The sequence below is a fragment of the Carettochelys insculpta genome, chromosome 5 (assembly GCF_033958435.1).
Source record: "Carettochelys insculpta isolate YL-2023 chromosome 5, ASM3395843v1, whole genome shotgun sequence".
NCBI lineage: Eukaryota > Metazoa > Chordata > Testudines > Carettochelyidae > Carettochelys > Carettochelys insculpta.
In genome coordinates this window covers 96,908,372-96,930,624 of record NC_134141.1, presented here as the reverse complement: position 1 = coordinate 96,930,624, position 22,253 = coordinate 96,908,372, and the positions used below count along the sequence as shown (strand labels likewise).

Sequence of the window (22,253 nt, the reverse complement as noted above, 5' to 3'; positions counted from 1 at the left end):
TTTGAACTGATGCTTTTAAAACTCAGAGCTGGATCTTCAGCTTGTGTAGCTCAGATCGCTCCAATCAGATCCACTGCATTTAAGCAAATATTTTTGATACAGTTTAATTCTTTCCCCCTTATTTTTTTTTACTGGTTCATCTAACATGTAATTGATAAAAGTATTTAAAGTGTCTGGTTTTCTTGTAATATTGCTGCAGCTTAATTTTCTCAAGTATCAGGACTATTCAGAGAATTAAAACCTATGCTCTCACACCTTATTTTCACAAATAGGTTTTTTAGGGAACCATGCAAGTGTCACAGAGTGCTGGGCTCCCTGAGGTCTACAGCTCTTTCTGCACTGATGCCAGCAGATTCTCAAAATGAGACACCATAAATAGTTACTCTCCAAAATTAATATCTAGCAATAATTCAAGTTAGTTAAGTTTAAGTTGACAGTTTTATAGAACTAATAGATTAAAAGGGCTTTCTCTGTGTGGAAAACTGGAATAAATAAGAAAATCACCTAATAAATTATTTTGTTAGCCTTTAAAGTGCTATATGACTGCTGGTTTGTTTTGTTAGAATACAGACTAACGTGGCTACCTCTCTGTTACTATAGATGGAAGATTAAAGTTAAATTTTAACTCACCTGCAATTTCCCCTTACTGATTTTAACTGGTTTTCCTTCTTCAACTAAAAGGTTGTTGTTGCGTACAATCTTTGGTGGACACTGATGGCTTTCTAAGTACATAAGAACATACATTCCAGCATCCTGGTGGATACCCTTGGCATAAACTGTAAAGTTAAATATGTCCACAAGGTTGTTACTGTCATCATGCCTATAAATCACATGTCCTCTTTTTAGGTCAAGTTGGGTAAAGGAATCTGTTGCTAGATTATTTACACAGATTTTTCCATGTTTTGGAGATAAGAATATCTCATAAATAATCTCATGATCCCCTCTAATGTCCTGGTTTGTGATGGCACTCAGATTAGTTGTTGTAATAATTTTCTCTTTTCCTTTTTGTACCAATAAACCTGTATTGTTAGCTAGTCTAACATAGGGATCTGAAGCACTCACTTCCAGAAGTGAAGATGTGTAGTGTTTGCCATCAGTTACAAATAACACAAAGCGTCCATAATCTGCACCACTATGTGTAAATAGGACTCGCTTTTGCTCCAGGTCTTCTTGTTTGAATTGATAGAGTCTATGATTGGTATCATTCACTAGAGTCAAGTCCCCATTGGGAATGCCACGCCTAGTATACAGCAACTGCCTGTCATCAAAATCAGAATCAGGATCATGGTAGCACAGGTCTGCCAAGGTCAATAGCCGCTGCCCATTCTTAACTACATGAAATACCTTCTCAACCACGCGCACTGGTTTCTCATCATTCTTCAGCTCAACAGAAATATTAAATTTAATTTCTGCTGATAAAGATTCTGTTCCTGCAGCAGAGCTCACCCATTCTCCCAATTCTTTGGTGAAGGCCGTGACAAGAAATTCATCGTATGTGGTCTCAGTGTCATCATGGACATACATAAGGCGTTCATCTATTATATCCTGGTCACCGAATGTGGTGACATTATCATTACTCTGCGGTGAATCCGAAAAATTAATGAGTTTTAATTTCCCATGTTGAGGACTTCTTGTAACTTTATATTGAAAAGACTTATTATCCAGGGTTTGTGCAAACAATCTGCTTTTTGTTATTAGTGCGCCTTCACCTTCAGTTATGGTCAAGCCATTGTTTGTCAAAATAATGCTCGTGAGCTGGGCTTTAATATTGATTTTGAAATCATAGACATTTGACGTCAAATACTTAGTAAAAATCAGGAATCTAAAGGAATCCTGAATGTTCTCATGGGCTCTGTCAATTAATTCATATTCTACTTGACGATCTGTAATATTTTTTTGGCTAAATGTTGAATCTTTTTTCAAGGGTCGGCTGTTAAGGAGAATTTGCCCTTTCTTGGGTAAAGACAACAACTTATAATTAAGTTCACTTTCAGGTAGTTCTATATCCACCATTACAGCAAAAAGATTATCTGAATTCAGACATTTATTTTTTGTTTTTTCAATTTCTAGAGGAACATGTTTCAATAAATTATACCTCAACCACTTCACCGTGATTGGAAACACAAACTCGTCACTGATTTTATTTCCAATGCAAATCTTAAATTTAAAATGATCTGTAACATTTTCCATCTGTATTTCCTTGAAAATATTATAGTACCTCACACGGCTGCGCTCCATGGAGCGCTGAGAGAACACGTTTACTTGCTTCCACTCTCCACCAGAATGTCGCCTTTGAATTTCACCAAATTGGGGTGATTCTGTGATTTCATATCGTATCTCCATCTCTTGCTGGATGGCATTTGTTTCAACTGCCAAGTGGCTGAGTGTGATCAAGGCTGCAGTGCCTTGTAGCAATTTTATTCCTGTGTTGTTGACAATTTTATAATCCAATGGAACAGCCATGACACGCAACACAACTGTGTTGCTCACTTTCTCTCCATCACTTGCTCGCAGTATAATCCTTGAGTTCTTGACCCCAGTGTGGACAAAGAAAATGTTGCCTTCTTTTAACTCCTCATTAGAAAAAGTAGTAATGGCTCTCCCGGGATACTTGGAATTTTCTAAAAATCCTGCATCTGTGTTCAGATTTCCAAGTACTGAAAGACTGAGAGCTGCAGAGTCTGTGTCTTGATCTGAAATCTGTATTAGGTCATCAGTCAAGCATTTCTTTGAGTTCTCTATCAAAAGAAATAAGTTTCCCTCAGGGAGCATAAGTTCAGGAGCATCGTTTGTTGGAGTGACAGTAATCCTAAACACATGCTGCTCATTTCCTTGCAGATATGGAAACATGTCCTTTTTACTACTAGCAGAAATGGAAAAAGTAAAATAATCATAAGTGTCTTCAGAACCATCATGGACATACAGAACTCTCCCTTGCGAAAGGTCTAACATAGTAAATGTGTCCTTCTCCTGCTCTGGTTCAGTATCTAACCTCAAGCTACCATGAAAGGGCTGCTCCTTTATTTTAAAAAGGATGTGTGACTGATGAACCCCTAATTTCTTAAAGTCTAAATTTAATTTAATATGTTTAGATTCAAGTGAACCTTTTCCACCTTCTGGAACAATCAAGGTATTTAGAAACAAGAAATGGCCGCTGTCTTCTTTGCCTTTAGGTTCAGAGATTTCAGGAAAACTGACAGAAGTGGGAGTTGCTGTTACAACAGGAGTCTTTTCTATTGTCACTATTGAAGAATTTGTATTAAAAGAATCCTCTGTTCTACATCCAGCCGAAACATCTTTTGAAACCATAACATTATTTAATGATCTCTTTTCTGAATTGGCTTTCAGGTCTCTTATGCAACCTTTGAAGGATCCTCCTCTGGCGTATTTTCCAGAAACTGAGGTTAGCTCTAACTTTATCACTTCTACCCGCATGCTGTCATCCACACCACCAACAAAGAGTGGCCCTTTAAGAAGGGGTAACTTGCTGTGGGAAGGCAGTACTGTTTTCACTGTTTCCCCATCTATCATCAGCTGCAAATACTGTGCAGTAAATTTCAACTCAATGGTGTGCCACTTGTTATCACTCACTATCTTTAGAGAGGAAAGGTGCATTCTACTTTTACTTTTTCCAATGTGGGCCTTAATTAGTCCATCCTCAATTTCCACTGCAATGAAATCTCCTGCTCGTCCAGAATTATAAAGCAGCAAGCCTCGCTGAGCTGAAGTCTGAACTGCACACTCCAAGCGTCCTTCTCCCTGGACATTCCACAGCGGGAAAGAAACATATGACTTGGAGCTAAAGAAACTGATGGGCTCATCTTCCCCTGCAAAGAATTCATCACTGCACCCCATTGACACTTCATGAACATTTCTGAACCTAGGATACGGTCTCAGGGATGTTAGGATCTCATGCTGATTAAATACTACATCAGCTATACATCCTCGGAAATTGGCTAGTGCTCTGTCAAGGTAAGGAACATCCAGGGTACCGCTCCCACCAATGTAGAGTCCGTGTTCTATATTTAATTGATAAAGAATCCCAGGCATTTTTGTACTAGTTCTATAATGTTTATCAATTACCAGTGTGACAGTATCATTTTCATGATGCAATTCAACCAGGTGCCAGGCTAAATCATTTAGCAGGGAGCTCCGTTGAGAACGCAGCACTCGTTCCCCTGCTCCAAAGTTCACTCTCAACTGTAAGAGACAAAATTTGATTGATGGATATCAGCGTGTGGACATATAACAAAAAAGGAATTGCGTGTGTCTCAAAGAAACAAGTAATACTTCATGTTTTGACAGCTGCTCAACTTAAGTTTCAATCATTCCATTTTCAAACTAAAAGCACAGATATATTTATTATAGTTATGAATGTGCCAATACTACAACCTCAAATCCAAACCCATCAGACATTTTGTGAAGAATTACCTGCCAACACAATTTTACTCTGGATCAGATAGAAAACCAGGAAAGGACTATTTCCAGGTTTGCTATGACCTAAATTTACAAGAGCCCAAGGAGGGCCTAACACACAAGCTCATGCAGGAATTTCAACTATACACCGGCTGGGGAAGGGTGTTAACAGGTGAAAGAGGAAGAGACACACCCAGGTGTATAAGTCAATCACAGGATGAACATGCACTAATAATGTGATGCAGCTGTGGAAAAGAGAAACACAGCCCTTGGATGCGTTAAGTGAGGTATTCACAGGAGAGATAGGACAAGACATTGGTAAAATTTCATTCTGAATATTGTGTACACTTGTGCCCTCCCAGATTGAAGAAAGATGAGTTCAGACTGGAAGAGGTGCAGAAAAAGGCTACTGGGGATGACGAGGGGACCAAATGAGACTGGCTTGCTTAGCCTAGCAAAAAGAAAGCCTAGAGGGGCTTTAATTGTCCTCTATAAATTTATCAGGGAGATAAACATCAGGGGCAGAGAAAAGCTATTTAATGTAAAGAACAATACTGGTATGAGAGAAGAACAAATGGGTATAAACTGAAGATGAATAAATTTAGGCTGGAACTTAAGAGGACAGTTTCTAATCATCAGAGGAATGAGATACTGGGAATAGTGGGGGACAAACAGTTCAATCAGTTTTTGAGATAGCTCTTGATAAATTTATGAGTGGTATTGTATGACAAGATTGCCTGACGTGGTGTGAGGGCTTCATTTGGTAGCCCTGGAGGTTCCTTTACAACTTATGTTCCTAAAATCTCATGCTTCAGCTGGTCATCTATAGGGCCAGGAAAGGAATTTTCACCACAGTGCATGCTAGGATGAGGAAGGGAACTGTCTCCTTCCTTTGAAACATCAAAGATAACCATAGATGGAAACAGGATACTGGGTAGGAAGGGCCGGGGCTCTGAGGTGGCATGGAGCTTTGTCTCTGATAGATGCTTGGCTTGCTGGTTCTTGCTCATGTGCCACATTCCAGGCTGTGAAAGAACACCCCCCATTCCATGGTCAAACTTAGTCCTCTGCAGCATGGGACGTGGTTCACATGCCAGGATTACTGGCAGTTTGGGTCAGTGTAACCGTAGCCTATGACTCCGGAGACAAACACTAGGCAAACTGGTAGCGGTACACTCTACTTTTTATAATTAAAAAACATACCTGTAAATATCCTGAGTGCAGTTCCACCAAACAATGATCTTCTTTTCCAGCTGCAAGGAAAAGCAATCCCTGTGGCCTGCTGGTTAGAAATCGTAACTGCAGCGATGTTCGAATAGATGATTCTCTAATATTCAGCTCCACATAGCCATCACCATAAAACGATACTAAAAGAAAATAAGGGAAATTTATAATATATGAAAGTTTGTAAAATGCATCCTCATCCTTACACACATTCACAAAATAGGTATCTATGGCATCTCTAAGTGAAGAGTAAGAATTATATTTCCTTTTCTGCACATTAGAATACACTAATCCAGACAGCCTGTGCTGTAAACAATAGAATCCTAGGTAGATATATAGCATATCCCAGAAACAATGCTACTGAGAACCTTGTGATCAACAGCCAAAAGCACCCATGACCCTACATCAAATGTCTAAACTTTACAAAAGTTGTGAAGCAACTTTTATATCACTGTTCACAGTTCTACAGCAAAAGCAGATGACACCAAAGAGGGTATATACCCAGTCTAGTCAGAGGCGACCAGTGAGTGGATTCCATGGGATGCAGTGATCTAGTGCCCCTACCCTCTTCCTTCCCACTCCTGCTCCACCCATGCTCCCACCACTTCCCTGCCCCACTACACCCATAAAAGGAACAAAATTGCCTTGCAGTGAACCACTGGAGGAAAAATACCTGTGTTACACTAAACACTAATATAGTGGAAATATCAGAAGAATTGCCACAAGTATCCTTGGGATTATAAATTTTGCCTTTTACAAGCTAACCTTCAACTCCATAGTTGTGGGTGAGGCAGCTAACTTGGCAAACTAATCTATCAACCTACCCATAGCTCTACCACTATCCAGCCCAGGACTGGGTCCTGGCTTGATCTGAGCTTGGGTTTTTCACCAGCAAAAGAAGCATGTTTTTAGAGTGTAGCTGTCAGGTTCTACTAGTGGAACCTCTTTCAATATGATTTTTGGCTCAAAACAAAATGTCTTCTGAATGTCTCCAGTACCATCTTTTCAACAGAAATTGTTTTTGCTCTGGTTACATCAAGTTGCCAATCATAACATCTAGGGACATGAGTGGAGTTGAGCCAGTGACATCAGAATGTCTTTTGTTAGAACATGTGAATTTAGCACGGCGTCTAAGGAACTTATTTTTTATATTCTCTCTGGGACCGGGCAGTACATTCTGTAGTTCTAAACTGAGCCCCAAGAAAAAGGAGAAAGGTCAGTTTCCTCAGACAAAGTCAGAGCATCTTTCTTGAAAATGACTGTAACAAACCAGTGTAGTTATAGCCATGTCAGTCTCCAGATGGTAGAGAGATAAGGTGGATGACGTAATATCTTTCACGGGACCTATGTCTCAAAGGCGTAGTCTACACTAGCCCCAAACATTGAAATGGCCATGCAAATGGCCATTTCGAAGTTTACTAATGAAGCGCTGAAATGCATATTCAGTGCCTCATTAGCATGCCGGCGGCCGCAGCACTTCAAAATTGATGCAGCTCACAGCCGCGTGGCTCGTCCTAACGGGGCTCCTTTTCGAAAGGACCCCGCCTACTTCGAAGTCCCCTTATTCCCATGAGCAGATGGGAATAAGGGGACTTCGAAGTAGGCGGGGTCCTTTCGAAAAGGAGCCCCGTCGGGATGAGCTGTGTGGCAGCAAGCCACGTCAATTTCGAAGTGCCGCGGCCGCCCACATGCTAATGAGGCGCTGAATATGTATTTCATTTGCATGGCCATTTCGAAGTTTGGGGCTAGTGTAGACACGGCCAGAGGCTACATCTACACGAGAGGCTTCTCCCAGCAAAACTGGGCTTTTGTCTGGAAAAACTGCAGAGCACCTACAGGCTGTGGCAAACCAGTCGGCAAATGCCTGATGGAGGGTGAACATTTTGGGTGCTGGAGGAATTCCTTTTTGTTCCCCTCCTAAGTTCCCAGAGAGTGCAGTCCTGCAGGCTGGATAGACAGCTGGCGCTCATTAGGAGTCAGCCAGCAACTGCTCGCAATCAAGCACCTGCTACCAGTGTAGGTCTCCAGGCTTCCTATAAAAGGCTTTCCCCAGGCAGCAGGAGAGAAGAGTGGTGCCTAGAGAGGAGGAGGCTGGAGGGCTGAGAGAAGGGCAGAGCAGGACAGCTCTGAGTGAAGAAGAGTGATGCCAGCCACAAGGTGCAAGAGAAAAGTGGTGGGTGCAGAGGCCCAGTGACAGGTCACTGCTGTGGGGCAGGGGCAGAAGCCCCACTAGTTCCCTCCCTTCCTAGGGTCTCTGGGCTGGAGTCCAGGGCAGTAGGTGGGACTGCATTCCCTCCACCCTTCCCCTGTAGGGGTACCCAACTCAGGCCAAACTGGGGCAGCCCAAGACCAGCGGAGAGGGTCCCATTCCCACTCCATCTCCACTCAAAACTGGCCTGTGATGAAAATGGCTCAGTAAAGGGAGACCCTTGCCTTTGGGAAGCCCCAGGGCAGCAAAGGGGCCTCTCTTGTCTCCGAGGCCCACAAGGAGCTGCCCGGAAGCGCAGGACCCCTACGGAACAGACAAGGGGTCTGTCACAATGCAAAATGTGCTTTGCCGACAGTTTGTCAACAAAACCCAGCACATTTGCCGGCAGTGTTATACCTCTCCCCGTTCTGGTATAATGCCTCTGTCAACAAAACAGCCATGTAGACACTCTGGGGCCCGTTTGTTGACAAACAAGGCTTCTGGTTCACCAGGCAGCCCTGTTTGCAGAGTTTCTGGTCATCTGTTCTGTCAAGAGAGAACTGGGCAGTCTGGCGGCTCTCTGTCAACAGAGCGGATCTCTCTTTCAATTTGCTTCTACGTGTGGATGCAATCTGTCAACAGAAGTTTTGCTGGGAGATCCCTTCCAACAGTCCCTTCTGCCGATGGATGCTTCTCATACAGATGTAGACGTTGAGAGAGAGAGAGAAATTTTTGAGCCACACAAACACCTCCACATAAAAGAAGTGAGCTTTTATTGAGACCTGAAGAAGAGCTTTGAGTAGCTTGGAAGATTGTCTCTTAAACCAGCAGAAGTTGGTCCTGTAAAAGACATGACCTCTCTTTTTTTTGTAACAAACCAGAGCAGATGAGGAGAAAAATCTTGATTTATAGAAGATGGCTTTTTTTTTCAGTCAGTCATTTAGATATAATATGGGCTAGGTATTTTTCCCATTAACTCACACACTCCTATAATTTCTACTTCTGTAAAAGCGCAATCCACTTAAGCAATGAGAATCTTCTATTTTTTTAAGTATTACTTGGGAAGTTTGTATGTGACATTAAAATTCATTCTGTTACTGCTGCTGGCTATCACTATATTTCTATCACAGGGGTAAAAAAAGTACATTTTAAGTCGTCTGAATATTCTGTAATTACCTGGTTGCTTTAGTTCTAGAACAGGGCAGCCCTTGCCTTTTCCAGGAACTCTGTACACACAACATAATCAAACTTGCTTTCCCTGTCACCATATAACAATGATCACACTTTGTCCACCTTCAGCCCTCGTTCACTGCTATTTAAGCATCTCAAGTAGTACTGAAGACTGCTTTTCAAGTGATTTTAATTTGGCCTTTTCTATCTGAAACCCAGAGCAATAAGTAACTTCTTTCTTACCAAGTTTAAAAAGCAACAACCAAAACACTGTCAAACACACCAAGCCTAATTCTGCACCCAAATCCACTTGCATAGTTCCAGGAGCTATGCATGCATATCTGAGAACAAAACTGGGATCAAACACTTTACTTAAAATTAACAAAGACTTTATAACAGTTTATTCTACCCAATTGTTCACTTTGGGCTATATTAACCCCTGCAAAAGGACTGGCATTGAGCTGCACTGCCTCAAGAACCACCCTGAGAAGCAACAGTGAACTTGGAGTTACAACTCCTTCCTGGCTTCTCCTTTACTCTTGGGGGTGAACAATTTAATGCAAGTTTTTACAGGGTGCATCTTACATCCTTCATCATGGCTGCTCAATTCCAGTTCACTGAGGAGAGAGAAACCCAGGCTGCCATTGCCTATCTGGTGGGTTCCCCCACAGCAGACACATGAAGCCTATTCTCTCTACTATGCCTGGATTTGTGATCCAAGAGAGTTCCTCACATCCACTGAAGGTAGAAGGCAAAGAGACAACTACATTCTCTTGCCCCCAAGGTTAAAGTTGGAAATTTTTATATGAAACTCTTGAACTATACCATTCCATTTTTAAAGCAATAAAGATGCATCCCACACAATTCAAGACTCAGCTCTCACATGGCTGAACAGCTGCAGTACATTTTTGGTCTTCAAAGTGTTTAAAAGATATTGGTATCACAGCTTCTTTTTAAAGATAAAATAATGTTTTGGCCGTAGGCCCACAGTGCAAGCAAAACTAATGCAGCTGACACTGAAAGCTCTTCCAGAAACACTGAACCCTTCTGATGTGGAAATAAAAATATGCTAACTAAACTATTGATTTGCTTTTTTTGGCACTAAAAGAAATGTTAGAATTAGGTCAGAGGACAACTACTGCTCAGATTAATTACACTAATGTAACTTATTAACATTCTATGCAGTTACAGAACACAACCACTTATAACCTTTGTGATGTCATGGTGTGAAATGTCACGTAATCTGGTAAATTATCTAGTTATTAAAGATCAAAACATGCGAAGGCAGAGAATTTGTCAAACAGTTTCTATTTTTTTAAATTGCTATAGCATCTACATTTCTTGGTCAATGCTCCAAGAGGTGACACATTTGCTGCTCCCAGCATGCATAGGAGTTATTTCTTGAAAGTTAGGAACATAGGGACTGCCATATTGAATCAGACCCATGGTCCCTCTAGCCCGTATGATGCCCCAGAGAAGGGTGACAAAATCCCACAGTTGTCAGATATGGGATAATCTGCCCCATGAAGCTCTGATACTAATCCCTTATACCCTGAATTATTATGCTACCCAAAACTCTTTGGTTTTTATAACTCTGGCTATTCTTGTTATTTGTATGTCTAACCCCTCTTCAAGAATGTTACTAAACTCTTAGCCTCAATGATATACTGCGGAAGTGAGTTCTACAGTCTAATTCTGTGCTGAATATTTCTCTTTTAACAGTTCTGAAGTTACTACCTCTCAGTGTTATTATCATTACTACAATAGCACTCAGGACTCCATTGTGCTAAGTGCTGTACAAACACAGAGCAAAAACATAGTCCCTGTCCCAAAAAGCTTACAGTCTTGATTGTAAGCTAAAGAAAGAAAGTTCCCTTTTTTTTTAATAAATTTCTGGAGATAGTACTGCCTGACTGCACAAGAAAATTCTCCTATCCTGATGGCTAAGTGCCCCGAGCACTAGCTGAGTGATTTAACCAATGTTTAGCTGAGAGTGGGACTTTAAGGAAGGTTACGCACCAGAGGCTCACCACCACAGGCTCATTCCAGATAAGAAATAGCTAATGGGAACAGATCAGGGACTCAATCAATAAATACTGGACATTACGCTGTACCCCTAAAAATCCAACACCTCTACATGAAAGAAGTGGGCTGACCCACCAAGTATTTCATAAAAGTAAGTTAATAACCAAAAACCTAGCTAATTAAAAATGAAACATCCTGTAAAATAAATATACAACCCAGAAAGTAAAACACATAAACACCAGAGGTGGCACTCTGGCAAGGAGCCAGCCAGCTGGGGTGCTCAGCTTAAGCCTGTCAAAGAGCAAATGATCCAGTAAGGAAGTGCCTGCCAAAATTTCTGTTGGTTACTTGGTTAACTGCCCCCCACCCCTCCACTCACACTCCTCTGCATTTAAAAGGCTGTGCCAGCCCACAGGCTGGCTCAGCTTCTGTTCCTCAACCCTCACCACTCTGCATTTAAGAGCCCAATCCACACGATGGGGACTGAAGATGAGCCACCCTGAGTGCCGGCTCAAACTTTTAAATGAAGAGCGACAGGGGTGGGGAGATAAGCAATCCCTTAACACTTAATCCCAGAGAATTAATACATACGACACTCATACTTGACACTCATAGGACCTTTGAAATGATGAGCACCCTCAACTTCCAAGGTTTCCATGGCAATTCACTCATGGGCTATGGGGTTCTAGAGTTGTAGCCCTGCTCTCATGTGCACTTCTACACCCACCTAATGCATCACTTGCTAAGCAGCTATTTCAAATTGCAAAATTAATTAGAATGAAGGTAGTAAGAAAAACAACAGCAAATGGTATGATTATTTATGATAAGCAAAAGATTTGAGATTCTACTTGCACTGTTACTTTTAGTGACTGCATAAGGGCCTGAGAGTTGAAGTTCTTTAAGATCTAGAGACCCTAGTGGAGTTGCAGGTGCTCAGGCATGAGGTACTGCAAATTTAATACAGGTTGAATCTCTCTCATCCAGCATCCTTGGGACCTGACCGGTGCCAGGTGAGAGAATTTGCCTGACTATGGGAGGTCAATATTTTCTAGCACATTACCAACAATGCCACTGCTTACTGGAATCTTAGAAGGCCTTAAGGGGTAAATTACAGCTAAATAACTGCACAGAACAGAGACCCAGGACCTGTAAATAAATTTTATGGGACTACAAAAGGGGAAGCTTCTGGCCTGTATCTTTTATTTATCTTCTGTGGCGTAGGATGACCTCTTGTAATTTTTAAAAGGAGAGGGAAGTGTTTTCTCTATTTTTCCTTTACTACAGGAAGGCGACATACTGGCTGCATCTACACTACTGCTCCGTTTCGAAAGGATGACTTTCAAAAACAAACGTCGAAAGACAGCCTTTCAAAAGGGATCGTCCACACAGGCAAACGGGGAGCGAAGGTCTGACCTGCCCTTTCAAATGGCTCCCACCATACTTTCGAAAGAGAGCGTCCACATGTTCCCAAGCACCCTTTCAAAAGTACAGGGGCAGGAAACGTCGCAGGCAGGGTCCCATAGTGGATGAGCCCTTCCAGGGCTGCTGCCCCTTTAAAGGGCCTCCCCCTGAGCCTTGGCCTGCATGTGCTGAGGACCAGCCACCTCTCCCCAGGCATGCAGACCAAGAGCAAGCAGAGGAAGCACCCCATGTCCCCCAAGCAGCTCCCCACTCCCACCAAGGCCATTGCCTGTGCACTGGCTGCAGTCCTGGGTGCCACACATCAGTGGTTCCAGGTGGCCACCCTGGTAGCCACCCTCCTGGAGGCCATCCTTAGGGCCCAACATCCCCACCCAGTCCCCTGGGTCATTCACCACCTGTGGGGCTTCCCCACAAGCAGATACTGGTGGGACTGGCTAGTGCAAGAGGACAGGGGCAATGACAGGTGACTAGAGAACTTCAGGATCCCCAAGGGGAAATTCCTGGAGCTGTGCCACTGGCTCACCCCAGCCCCCCAGCATTGCGACACCCACGAGGCCAGCACTCCCGCTCCACAAAAGGGTGGCAATCACCCTCTGGAAACTGGCCACCCCGGACAGTCACCGATCTGTCAGCCACCAGTTTGGGGTGGGCAGAGCGAATGTCAGGGCCACCCTCAATGAGGTAAGCTGTGCCTGGGTCACACCTAGACTGCATGGGGGGGGCAGGGGGCACCCCAGCAAGGGGCACCGTCAGGAACGGGGGGGTAGCCCCCACCAGGGACAGGGAGGGACAGGCACGCAGGGGGCAGGGGAACGAGTGACCAAGGGAGGCCTGCCCTGCAGGGGACAAGGGCAGGGAAGGGCAGGCATGCCACACCCCACCCCACGAGTACATCCCCCCACCCACATGCCCTGCAGGTCGTCCAGGCCATCAACAAGGTCCTCCTACAGCAGCTGATCCATTTCAGGGACCTGGATGATGCCATAAGGGGCTTTGAGGACTTGGGTTGCTTTGGGGCACTGGACAGCACAGACATAGCAGCGGAGCCTATGTGAATCAAAAGGGCTACCACGCTGTGGGTCTGCAGGTGCTCACTGACGCCAACAGTCACTTCCAGGACATCTGCGTGAGCTAGTCCGGCCACACCCATGATAGCTGGGTGTTCCAGAACTCGGGGCTGGGCCGCCAGATGGCCGAGGGGATCTTCATCCCCCGGTGGGAGCTCCCCTTTGGGGACTGGACAATGCCACTCTGCATTGTGGAGGACACAGGCTATCCCCTGCAGGCCTGGCTGAAGAGGCCGTATACAGAACACACACAGCCTAGCCAAGATGATTTTAATGAGCCCCTGAACCAAGCCCACAATACTGTCGAGCAGACATGCAGACGCTTGAAGGGGCAGTTCAGATGCTTCCTCACCACATCCTGGCAGTAGCCAGGACCTGCTGTACGCTGCACGACTTCCTGAAGGCTGAACACGAGCCGTTTGTGCAGGGTTGGGACACCAAGGCGGAGCACAAGTATGAGCAGCCCACTGCTGCCCTGTGCCACCAGGCCCAGCAGGACGGGGTGTGGGTACGGGAGGACCTCCACTAGGCCTTTGACGGGGGGAGGCACAGTGACCCCTCTCACCCTGCACACCCCCCACTACCGTTCCCATGCACACACACACCCCACCAACACCCTAACACATGCACAGGGGACATGGGGTTAACCACAACAATAAACTGTTTACTTGCACTGTAAACCTGTCCGTGCCTCTGCCAACTCCAGAAACGATATACAAGTGGGTAGGGGAACTGCATACAAGGGGCTGGCGGGAACTACATACAGACGGGGGGAAACAGCTAATGGGGGATTGGGGGGGAACTATATACAGGGATGTAGCAGCCCCAGGTGGGTGACCTGTGAACACCAGGAGGGCCGAGGGTTGAGGCAGAGGCTTTACCCCTTGACGGGTGTCAATGACTGGGATCCCTGATGCCTGCTCCTTCTCCCCTATGCCCAGGGGCCCCGTCGGGACTGGGCTGGGGCCAACAGCACAGAGAAGTAGGGGCACAACTGGGGCAAGGCCCCTGCAGCCCCACCAAGGTCCGTACAGATGGAGCAGGGGGCACGGCCTCCACCTGGCCAGCAACATGTGGGCCAGCTGCACAAAGCCAGCTGGGGGAAGGTGGGTTGGGACCACGGCAGCGAGGTCGGGCTCGTGGGGGGGGTCTGCTGCAGGGGGTGGAGAGGTGGGGGGATTTGCTGCAAGGGGGGAGGTCGGTGGGAGAAGTAGTTGAATAAACTGAACACAAATTCCCTTTCTACTAAAGGTCAGAGCAACTGCAGCTCCTATTTTCAACTTTGCCACCGCAACCCCATAGGTATGTGCCTGGCTCCTCACTCTTGGCACTTTGCTCATGAATAAAAGTATGTGAACATGTACAGTGTCCCTCTTGTAGCATCACTGTCCCACTGGGCTAGCTAGAGAGACAGTCTTCCAAGCAACACCAAACCCAACCCAGCAATCAATGCCTGGTATTTTGGAAGAAAACAAAAACAAGGGGGAAAGTTGTAAACAGAAGAGCCCGGAAGACTTTTGCCGTGCACCCGAAAGCAAGAGAGCAGCGTCCTCCGGAACGCAGCTTGAAGGTGGTGGTAACTCTTCAATCCGCTGCAAGCAAACAACAGGCAAAACAGCTCGGGACGTTCAAGCTGTTTTGAAGGCCTGACGTTTCTCACCGCCCAGTTCAGCCCAGCGCAGCCCACCCCCGCTCCTGCCTTTCTGCGTCCACAGAACGGGGCCTGGGCCAGTAATTGCGAACAAGCCCCCGAAGCGCCTCCCTGCTGCCGTCAAATTAACAAGTGCCAGTCCAAGGGGCTGCGAGCGGGGGTGGAGGCCGGGCCGGGGGCCAGCGGCTGCGAGCGCTGGGCGCTGGAGAACAGCAGGGGGCGCCGCCACGCCACAAGTGGGGCCTTTCCCGCGCCCGCCCCCAATCCGCCACGCGCGTGTGGGCACAAGCCGCCCGCTGCGCTCTGCACGCCCGGCGCGGCTCGGAGCGGCCGGGCACGTCCTGGAGGCGGCGGCGGGAGAGCCAGGCCCCGCCGAGCCCACACGCGCGCCGACCGGGCTGCCTCCCCCGGCGCCCTGCAGCCCCACCTGGACACAAGTTTCCGGGAGGCCCGAGTCTCCGCAGCCCTACCTGCCAGAGCCCGCAGGCCCAGGGCGAGCAGCGGGAGCAGGGCGCTGCGGAGGCCGCCGCCGGGAGCCCCGCACCCCGGGGCCATGCCGCTGCGCTGCCAGCCTCACCCGCGCCAAGTCCGGCGGCCGCCGGGGAGCAGCGGCGCAGCCCTGCCCGAGCAGCTGTCGCGCCCGCTCCGGTCGAGTTACACCGGGGGCGGGACTCCAGGGTGTGGGGCCCTGGGAAGAAGAGGCGGCGTAGCGGGGCAGTAAGGCAGCTTCCAGCCCTGTTTCCCTGCTACCTGCGTCCCCTGTCCTGCGCACCAGCCTACCCTCCACTCACCCCTTAGCAGGTTCTGCCCTCCCTGCTGCCTCCGTTCTCACCCACCAGCTCTCCCGACCCTTCTCACCCCAAATTCACCCACACACATTTAAAACAGTTGTTGGGAGCCTTTGAGGTGGGATTTTTGAAGAGGTTTAAGTCTGTGAGAGACTTAAGCCCAGATCCACTCAGGTGACTTAGTGCCAGTTTGGGGAGCATAAAATGAACTGCAACCCACAAAATGCCCATTTGGCTTATGTCAAACCCTGCAGGCTGTTCCAGCCTTCCCACTGGTGCAGTGCAGGAGAAACTGGCTTCAAGACTGAGACTGATAAGTTTATGGAGAGGTTGGTACTAATACTGCTCTTGGTGAATGTAGCTGATCTGCAGCTACTAGCAGCATACCTACCCAGTAGCTGATGACGGGACACTACATGGGGTTGACTGTAAGTAAGTACAGGGGATTCTTTCCCTGGCATCTAGCTGGTGGATCATGGCCAGGTGCTCACTCTTTCTTCCCAATGATCTCAGCAATTAGGTAGAGTGGTGGGGGCACTTGCCCCAGAGTTTGGGGGGAGATAATTGTTCAAACCTCTTTTCCCTGAAGGAAAGAGGGGTAATCTGAATTTACATCCTAAGTGAGTGCTCTAACCACTAGGATGCTATAAGGTAAGGAACCCCATTTTGTGCTGACTATGGTAGGTGCCTGCTCATTCTCACAAGAAGCCACTTGGAAAAAATTCAGAACCAGACTGCAATGAGAAATTAACTCTGCCATGAACCCTCGGGGGGCGGGGGGGTTGTCCCATGCCAGTCCCAAGCCTGAATAAAGGAGGAGGTTGGTCAGAGAGAGTCAATGCACCGATTGTGAAACAACAATAGCATTAAGATTGATCGTGGTGAAAGCTCGACGAAAGAACAAGAACGTTTACTTTTGTTCCGGTGATTTTCAGAAGGCATTTGACAGTATAGATCAGAAAGTGACTTGGGGAGTGTTGAACTAGTACATAGTGGATAACAGACTGATACAGGTGTTGAAGGATATCAATGATAATGCGGAGGCAGCAGTGAGAAGGTGTGGAGAGTTGTGAAGTTGGCTTAGAACAAGTAGATGTACGAGAGAAGGAGATCTGATATTTCCGAGTATCTTCATCACACATGTAGAGAGATGGAGGAAGAGGTAGAAGGGATATCTGCACGGAATGCAAATAAAAAATTCAGGGTTCACGCATGATGTAGGTATTGTTGAAGAAGATGAAGAGAAGCTAGCAAGGATGGTGCAGGTGCTAAATGAGGAAGGGAAGCAGTGCGGACTGATTATGAACATCTATAAAAAATGGTATTTGGAGACAGGGAAATAGAAAGGAAAATCAGCGTAGACAGGCTCGAACTAGAGAATGTAGAGACGTTCATATATCTGGGGAGCAAGATAACATGATCTAGACTAAGAACAAATAGCGGCTAAAATAGTAAAAGCAAGAGCGAGTTTGAAGGCAAATGATAAGATCTGGAAAAGCAAAGCAATTAGCTTAGGAACAAAGCTGAGAGCATCTTGAAAACGTGTATTCAACAGCATGCATGGATGTGAGACATGCATGATAATGAAAGATTCAAACAGAAGGATATTGGAATTCAAGAGGAGTTATAGAAAGATTCTGAGAATAGAATGGACACAGAAGTTTACCAATGAGGAATTATATAGGAAGATACAGCCGAAAGAGAACCTACTGCAGAAGGTTATACAATGCAAGATACAGCTATTCGGGCATATCGCAGAATGAATGACACAAAAAATCAAGACCCTATTATTCTGCATAATGGACAGTTTGAATAGGAGAGGCGGAGTCCACAGAGAATGGGTAGATGATATAGTAGATTAGTGCGGAGGTAGTCTACAGAAACTAAGCCACTACACACTGGACAGGGAAAGATGGAAGGAAATAGCAAGGGAGGCATGGGACACCAACAGGGCACTGAGACCATGGTGGTTGATGATGAATAAGAAGCTGCTCAGCTTGAATTCATATGCAAATCTGGCACCTTGAACTAAAGACTAAACAGAAGCCTGAAGTGGTACTCACATTACAATAGATAGTTTTCCATTGAGGTTCTTCCACCTTCTCATCTCTGTTTGAGATGAGCCACATCCACTCTGATTTTATTAGGACTGATGTCACTCTGCCATCTCTATATCCTTCCTTTTCTGTTTTCTCTTCAGCGTCTAAGGATGTGAGTTGTATCTCATGAAGGTATATGCCCTAGCACCAAAATAAATTGGTTAGTCTTTAAAGTGCCACCGGACTTCTTCTTCTTTTTGGTTGCCTAAGTGATCTGATTCTAGGAAAGGAGTTCCCATCTGTGGATCAGACAGAGTGGCACCTCCCCATAGCCTGGTTTTAGGCACTGTTCTCCAGGAGAGGGAAGGGGCTTAGGACATAGCCCTCTTCTCAACATCACCTATTGGGCAGCTTGCTGCTGAGCCTGCTGTCTTTTGTGGATCACATGTTTAGGCATGTCTCTCTCCTCAACCATTGTCTAGAGACCTAGCCATCCAACTCAGGTCTTGTGGATCCTGGTGTTGCATATGTAGCTTTTTTTCTTTTCTTTCTTTCCTTTTTTTTTTTTTTAAAGGCACCTAAAAATTAGGTGCTGTGAGCTGACTGTTTCAACACCAAAGTTCCTTGGCAGAGCTAGGCAGCTGGGCCCTGATTGCCACAGATTTTCAATGGAAGTTGAGTGACTAACTCAGGCGCTTTTGAAAATCCAGCTCTTTATAACCAAGACTACGTTGGCTTAAACTGTGGAAGCCATTTTGGTAGAAAATGCATTGCTTGACAGCCATTGCATTGCTTGATTTCGTTTGCATTCACTACTGCGCAACAAAAGAAAGGTATGCTTTCTTTGATTTTGAGCCAAACTCCTCCATTGAAATTGCTAGTCTTCATTTTTCAAGTACAAAAAACTCCTGAAAAATTTTTGTGTGTTGCTGTTGAAATCCTGATGTTGCTCAGAATTACTGACTGGTGTTCCTGTACCTGTGATGCCATCTGCCAGAAGAATTCAGCAACACCTTCAGAAATTATTGTGGTTGACTGGTCATGGTATATATGGATCCATAACTGCCTCTCCTGGTAAAATTTTGGGAAAGAAGGGGCTTCCAGAAGGAGGGTTTTTTTCCAGAAGATCACCATGGGCCACATGTCTCCACCTGTATTTTGGAGTCCAGAAGAGCTTCTTCCAAACTCCAAACCATGTGCAGATATGCTAATGGGCACGGGTAATTTGCATATGTGCCTCATTAGCATCTTCCGGTAGGCTCATTAGCATGCCGCTTCTGGAAGAAGTGGCATGTGGGGATGCAGCCCGTATGTTCAATCAATATATTCCAAGCCCAAAAGTGTTCTATGGCCAAATTAGTTTGGGAAACACTGACATAGACTGTTTCTGACCCCCGGTAGATCTGTGCATTCTGATAGACTGAACAGAATAGATACCTAGAAATTATTAACATCTGAGTTCTTGCAGTGTTCAGAATGCTGCAGATTCCAAAGGTAGCATCAACTTGCCTAATGAAATACGAACTGACCTAATGATTAGCTCATGTCATATTTGTCTTAATTTTTCCACCCTGCCATGTTTATTCAGCAGGTACTGAAAATTACAAGGAACATAACTGCTAGTCTTTATGTTCAAAGGGGAAAAAGACTCAAATACAATGTTAATGATAACCCAAATTAGATATGTGGTTTAGCCCTACCTCTTAATGTACAAGGCTGTGCAGACAATTAATAAAAATGGGAATTCAAAAAAAGAAATATAATGTACTCATCTCCAAAACAGGTTCAGATGAAGACTTCAAACAGTGATACGACATTAATGTCACATTGTCTCCTGTGCTACTGCAGGGAAGCTGTTTAGCTGGTGGTAAAGGCTGTTTTTCATTGACTTTCAAACACATTCCTGCAGGAAACTAGGGCAAAAGGAAATGCAAAAATAAATCTTGATTTTTTTCCATTTACTTTTATTACTATTATTATTGGATTAGTTCACTGAAGAAGCCTAGAGCAGATGGGAGTAATCCTGCAAGGTGGTGACAACTGTGAGAAGTACTGAATTTCAAATCCTGAACATCCTTCCGTCTGCATAGACTATGGATCGCGCCCTTTAAAGTTTCAATTGAGGACTTCATTTACAGCATCTATTGTGACTATAAAGACCCACATGAGAGTGACAGTCCTTGCTGCATCTCTTGCAGATGTAGTGGGTGTCTGGCAAGTCCTTATTGTGCTTTCTGTGCGCTCGCTTCTCCTCTGCTAGCTGTCTGATCCTCATCTCACCCTTCTGAAGGCCCTTGTGTAACCCCTGCCTCCATCTGCTGTGGTTGTCTGCTAGTTCTTCCCAACTGTCCAGCTCGATGCCTACCTCTCTGAGGTCTCTCTTGCAGACATCTTTGTAACGCAGCTGGGGGCGTCCGGGAGGTCTTTTGCCAGAGGCTAGCTCACCATACAGGATGTCTTTTGGAATCCTTACATCATTCATCCTGTGGACGTGGCCAAGCCAGCGGAGTCGACGCTGCCGGAGGAGGGTGTGCATGGTTGGGATTCCAGCTTGCTCGAGGACGGCGGTGTTGGTCACTCTGTCCTTCCATGATATTCCAAGGATGCGCCTGAGGCAGCGCAAGTGGAAGACGTTCAGCCTCTTTTCCTGGCAGGCATACAGGGTCCAAGTCTCGCTGCCATAAAGGAGGGTGCTGAGGATGCAGGCTCTGTAGACTTGCATTTTGGTGTGAGTGTACAGCTTGTTGTTATTCCACACTCTCTTGCTGAGTCTGGACAGAGTTGTGGCCGCTTTTCCGATCCTCCTATTTAGCTCAGTGTCCAACGACAGGGTGTCAGTGATGGTGGACCCGTCAAATCCTGAACATTCCACTGGAATTAATGGGAGTTTAGGCTCCTTGATGCCTTTGAGGATCTGAGCCCAAAAGCCTTCAACTTCTCTTTGTTACTCAGTAACTTGCAGGATGGGTCTAGAGGAATGAGAATCAGAAGAAATGTCAGGGGCCAGAAGAGCAGAGGCGTATCAGAGAGAGCTAAGAGAGCATCAAAGCAGGAAGGTCTGATTTTAATAGGAACTAGGAACCTAAGTACCTTTACAGAGCTCACCAAAAGTTCTTAGATGGTGGGGCAGGGGTGGGGGAGGAGGATACTGAGCTTTGAGGTAAGTAATACTAAGAATTTTAATTTTCAGTTCACTTTGACAGACACAAGTGTTCTCATGATAGAACAGTCCATGTAATACTGTGTTTTCTAATCAAGGATTTAATTCATTCCAATACCCCACTAGCTACCAACTGTCTTATGACTGCAATTTGTCACACATTTTGTGCAGTTGTACACATAACTGATATTTCATTGCCTTAGTCTACTATCATCAATGAATAGTTTAGGCAAGAAAGTCTTAAACTCCTGAGCTCTCTACTCCTGCTAATAAAATCTTAATTAGTTCTGCTAAGGCTATTGCAGCCCTGTGTGACTGTTTTTTGCTGCCTCAGGAGCTATTATAGCATTTCCCATCAAAATACTACCTATTTAAGAACAGCAGTGTGTTACCTAGGGGCTTCATCTAAACTAGCAAGTTCTTTCAAAAGATTTTCGAAAGAAGAGGGCTCTTTCGAAAGAGCCCATGGAGCGTCTACGCACAAAAAACGTTCTTTTGAAAGTACATCGAAAGAATGTGATGCTCCTTTTGAAATTACTCGTCCTTTCCTGTTTCAGCGCCCCCTTTCAAAAGCTTCTTTCTAAAGAAAATGTGTGTAGATGCTCTGCAGGGCCTTCCTTTTGAAAGAGCAGTCTTCATTTTCAATCACTGGCCTGTTCTTTCAAAAGAGTGGGGTCTGTGTGGGTGCTCTCTTTCGAAATAGCAGATCACTCTTTTCATCCCCTTTTTTGTGTGTGGATGCACTCTTTAGAAAGAAGTTCTTTCAGAAGAGATCTTTCAAAAGATCTCTGTGCTGTAAACGTAGCCAGGTTGATCAGTGAATAAATCTGCAGGCAGTGCTAGCACTAGGAATATAGCAAAAATTGGACTCCTGAACCACTAGGGGGAGCCATCTGGTTGTCAAAGAGAAATGATCATGTAACATTTTCTTAGATAAATCATTTCTTATCAAATAAAATACTACTTAGTTCCAGCTTCTGAGAAAATTGAAGGAAACAATAAACTAGTATGTTCTGTTCAAGTAGGTTCAACCAGTATTCTAGACACAAGTTCTAAAGTCCCAGTTTCACCAAAATTCCTTTAACAAGCCAAAGGCAATGAAA

The 22,253-nt window shown here is 45.4% G+C and overlaps 1 protein-coding gene across 2 annotated transcripts in view; it reads right to left on the bottom strand.

The window, feature by feature from the left end:
• The window catches only part of LOC142013765 (chondroitin sulfate proteoglycan 4-like), a 60,667-nt gene extending 44,880 nt beyond the window's left edge, over positions 1-15,787 (bottom strand). For both annotated transcript variants that reach the window (XM_074995572.1, XM_074995573.1), the window contains exons 1-3: positions 15,634-15,787; positions 5,620-5,783; positions 631-4,200 (exon numbers count right to left, since the gene is read on the bottom strand). In XM_074995572.1, coding sequence (XP_074851673.1) covers positions 631-4,200; positions 5,620-5,783; positions 15,634-15,718 — 3,819 coding nt within the window. In that variant the 5' untranslated portion in view covers positions 15,719-15,787. The remainder of the gene's footprint in view (positions 1-630; positions 4,201-5,619; positions 5,784-15,633) is intronic.
• Positions 15,788-22,253: the final 6,466 nt, after the last annotated feature.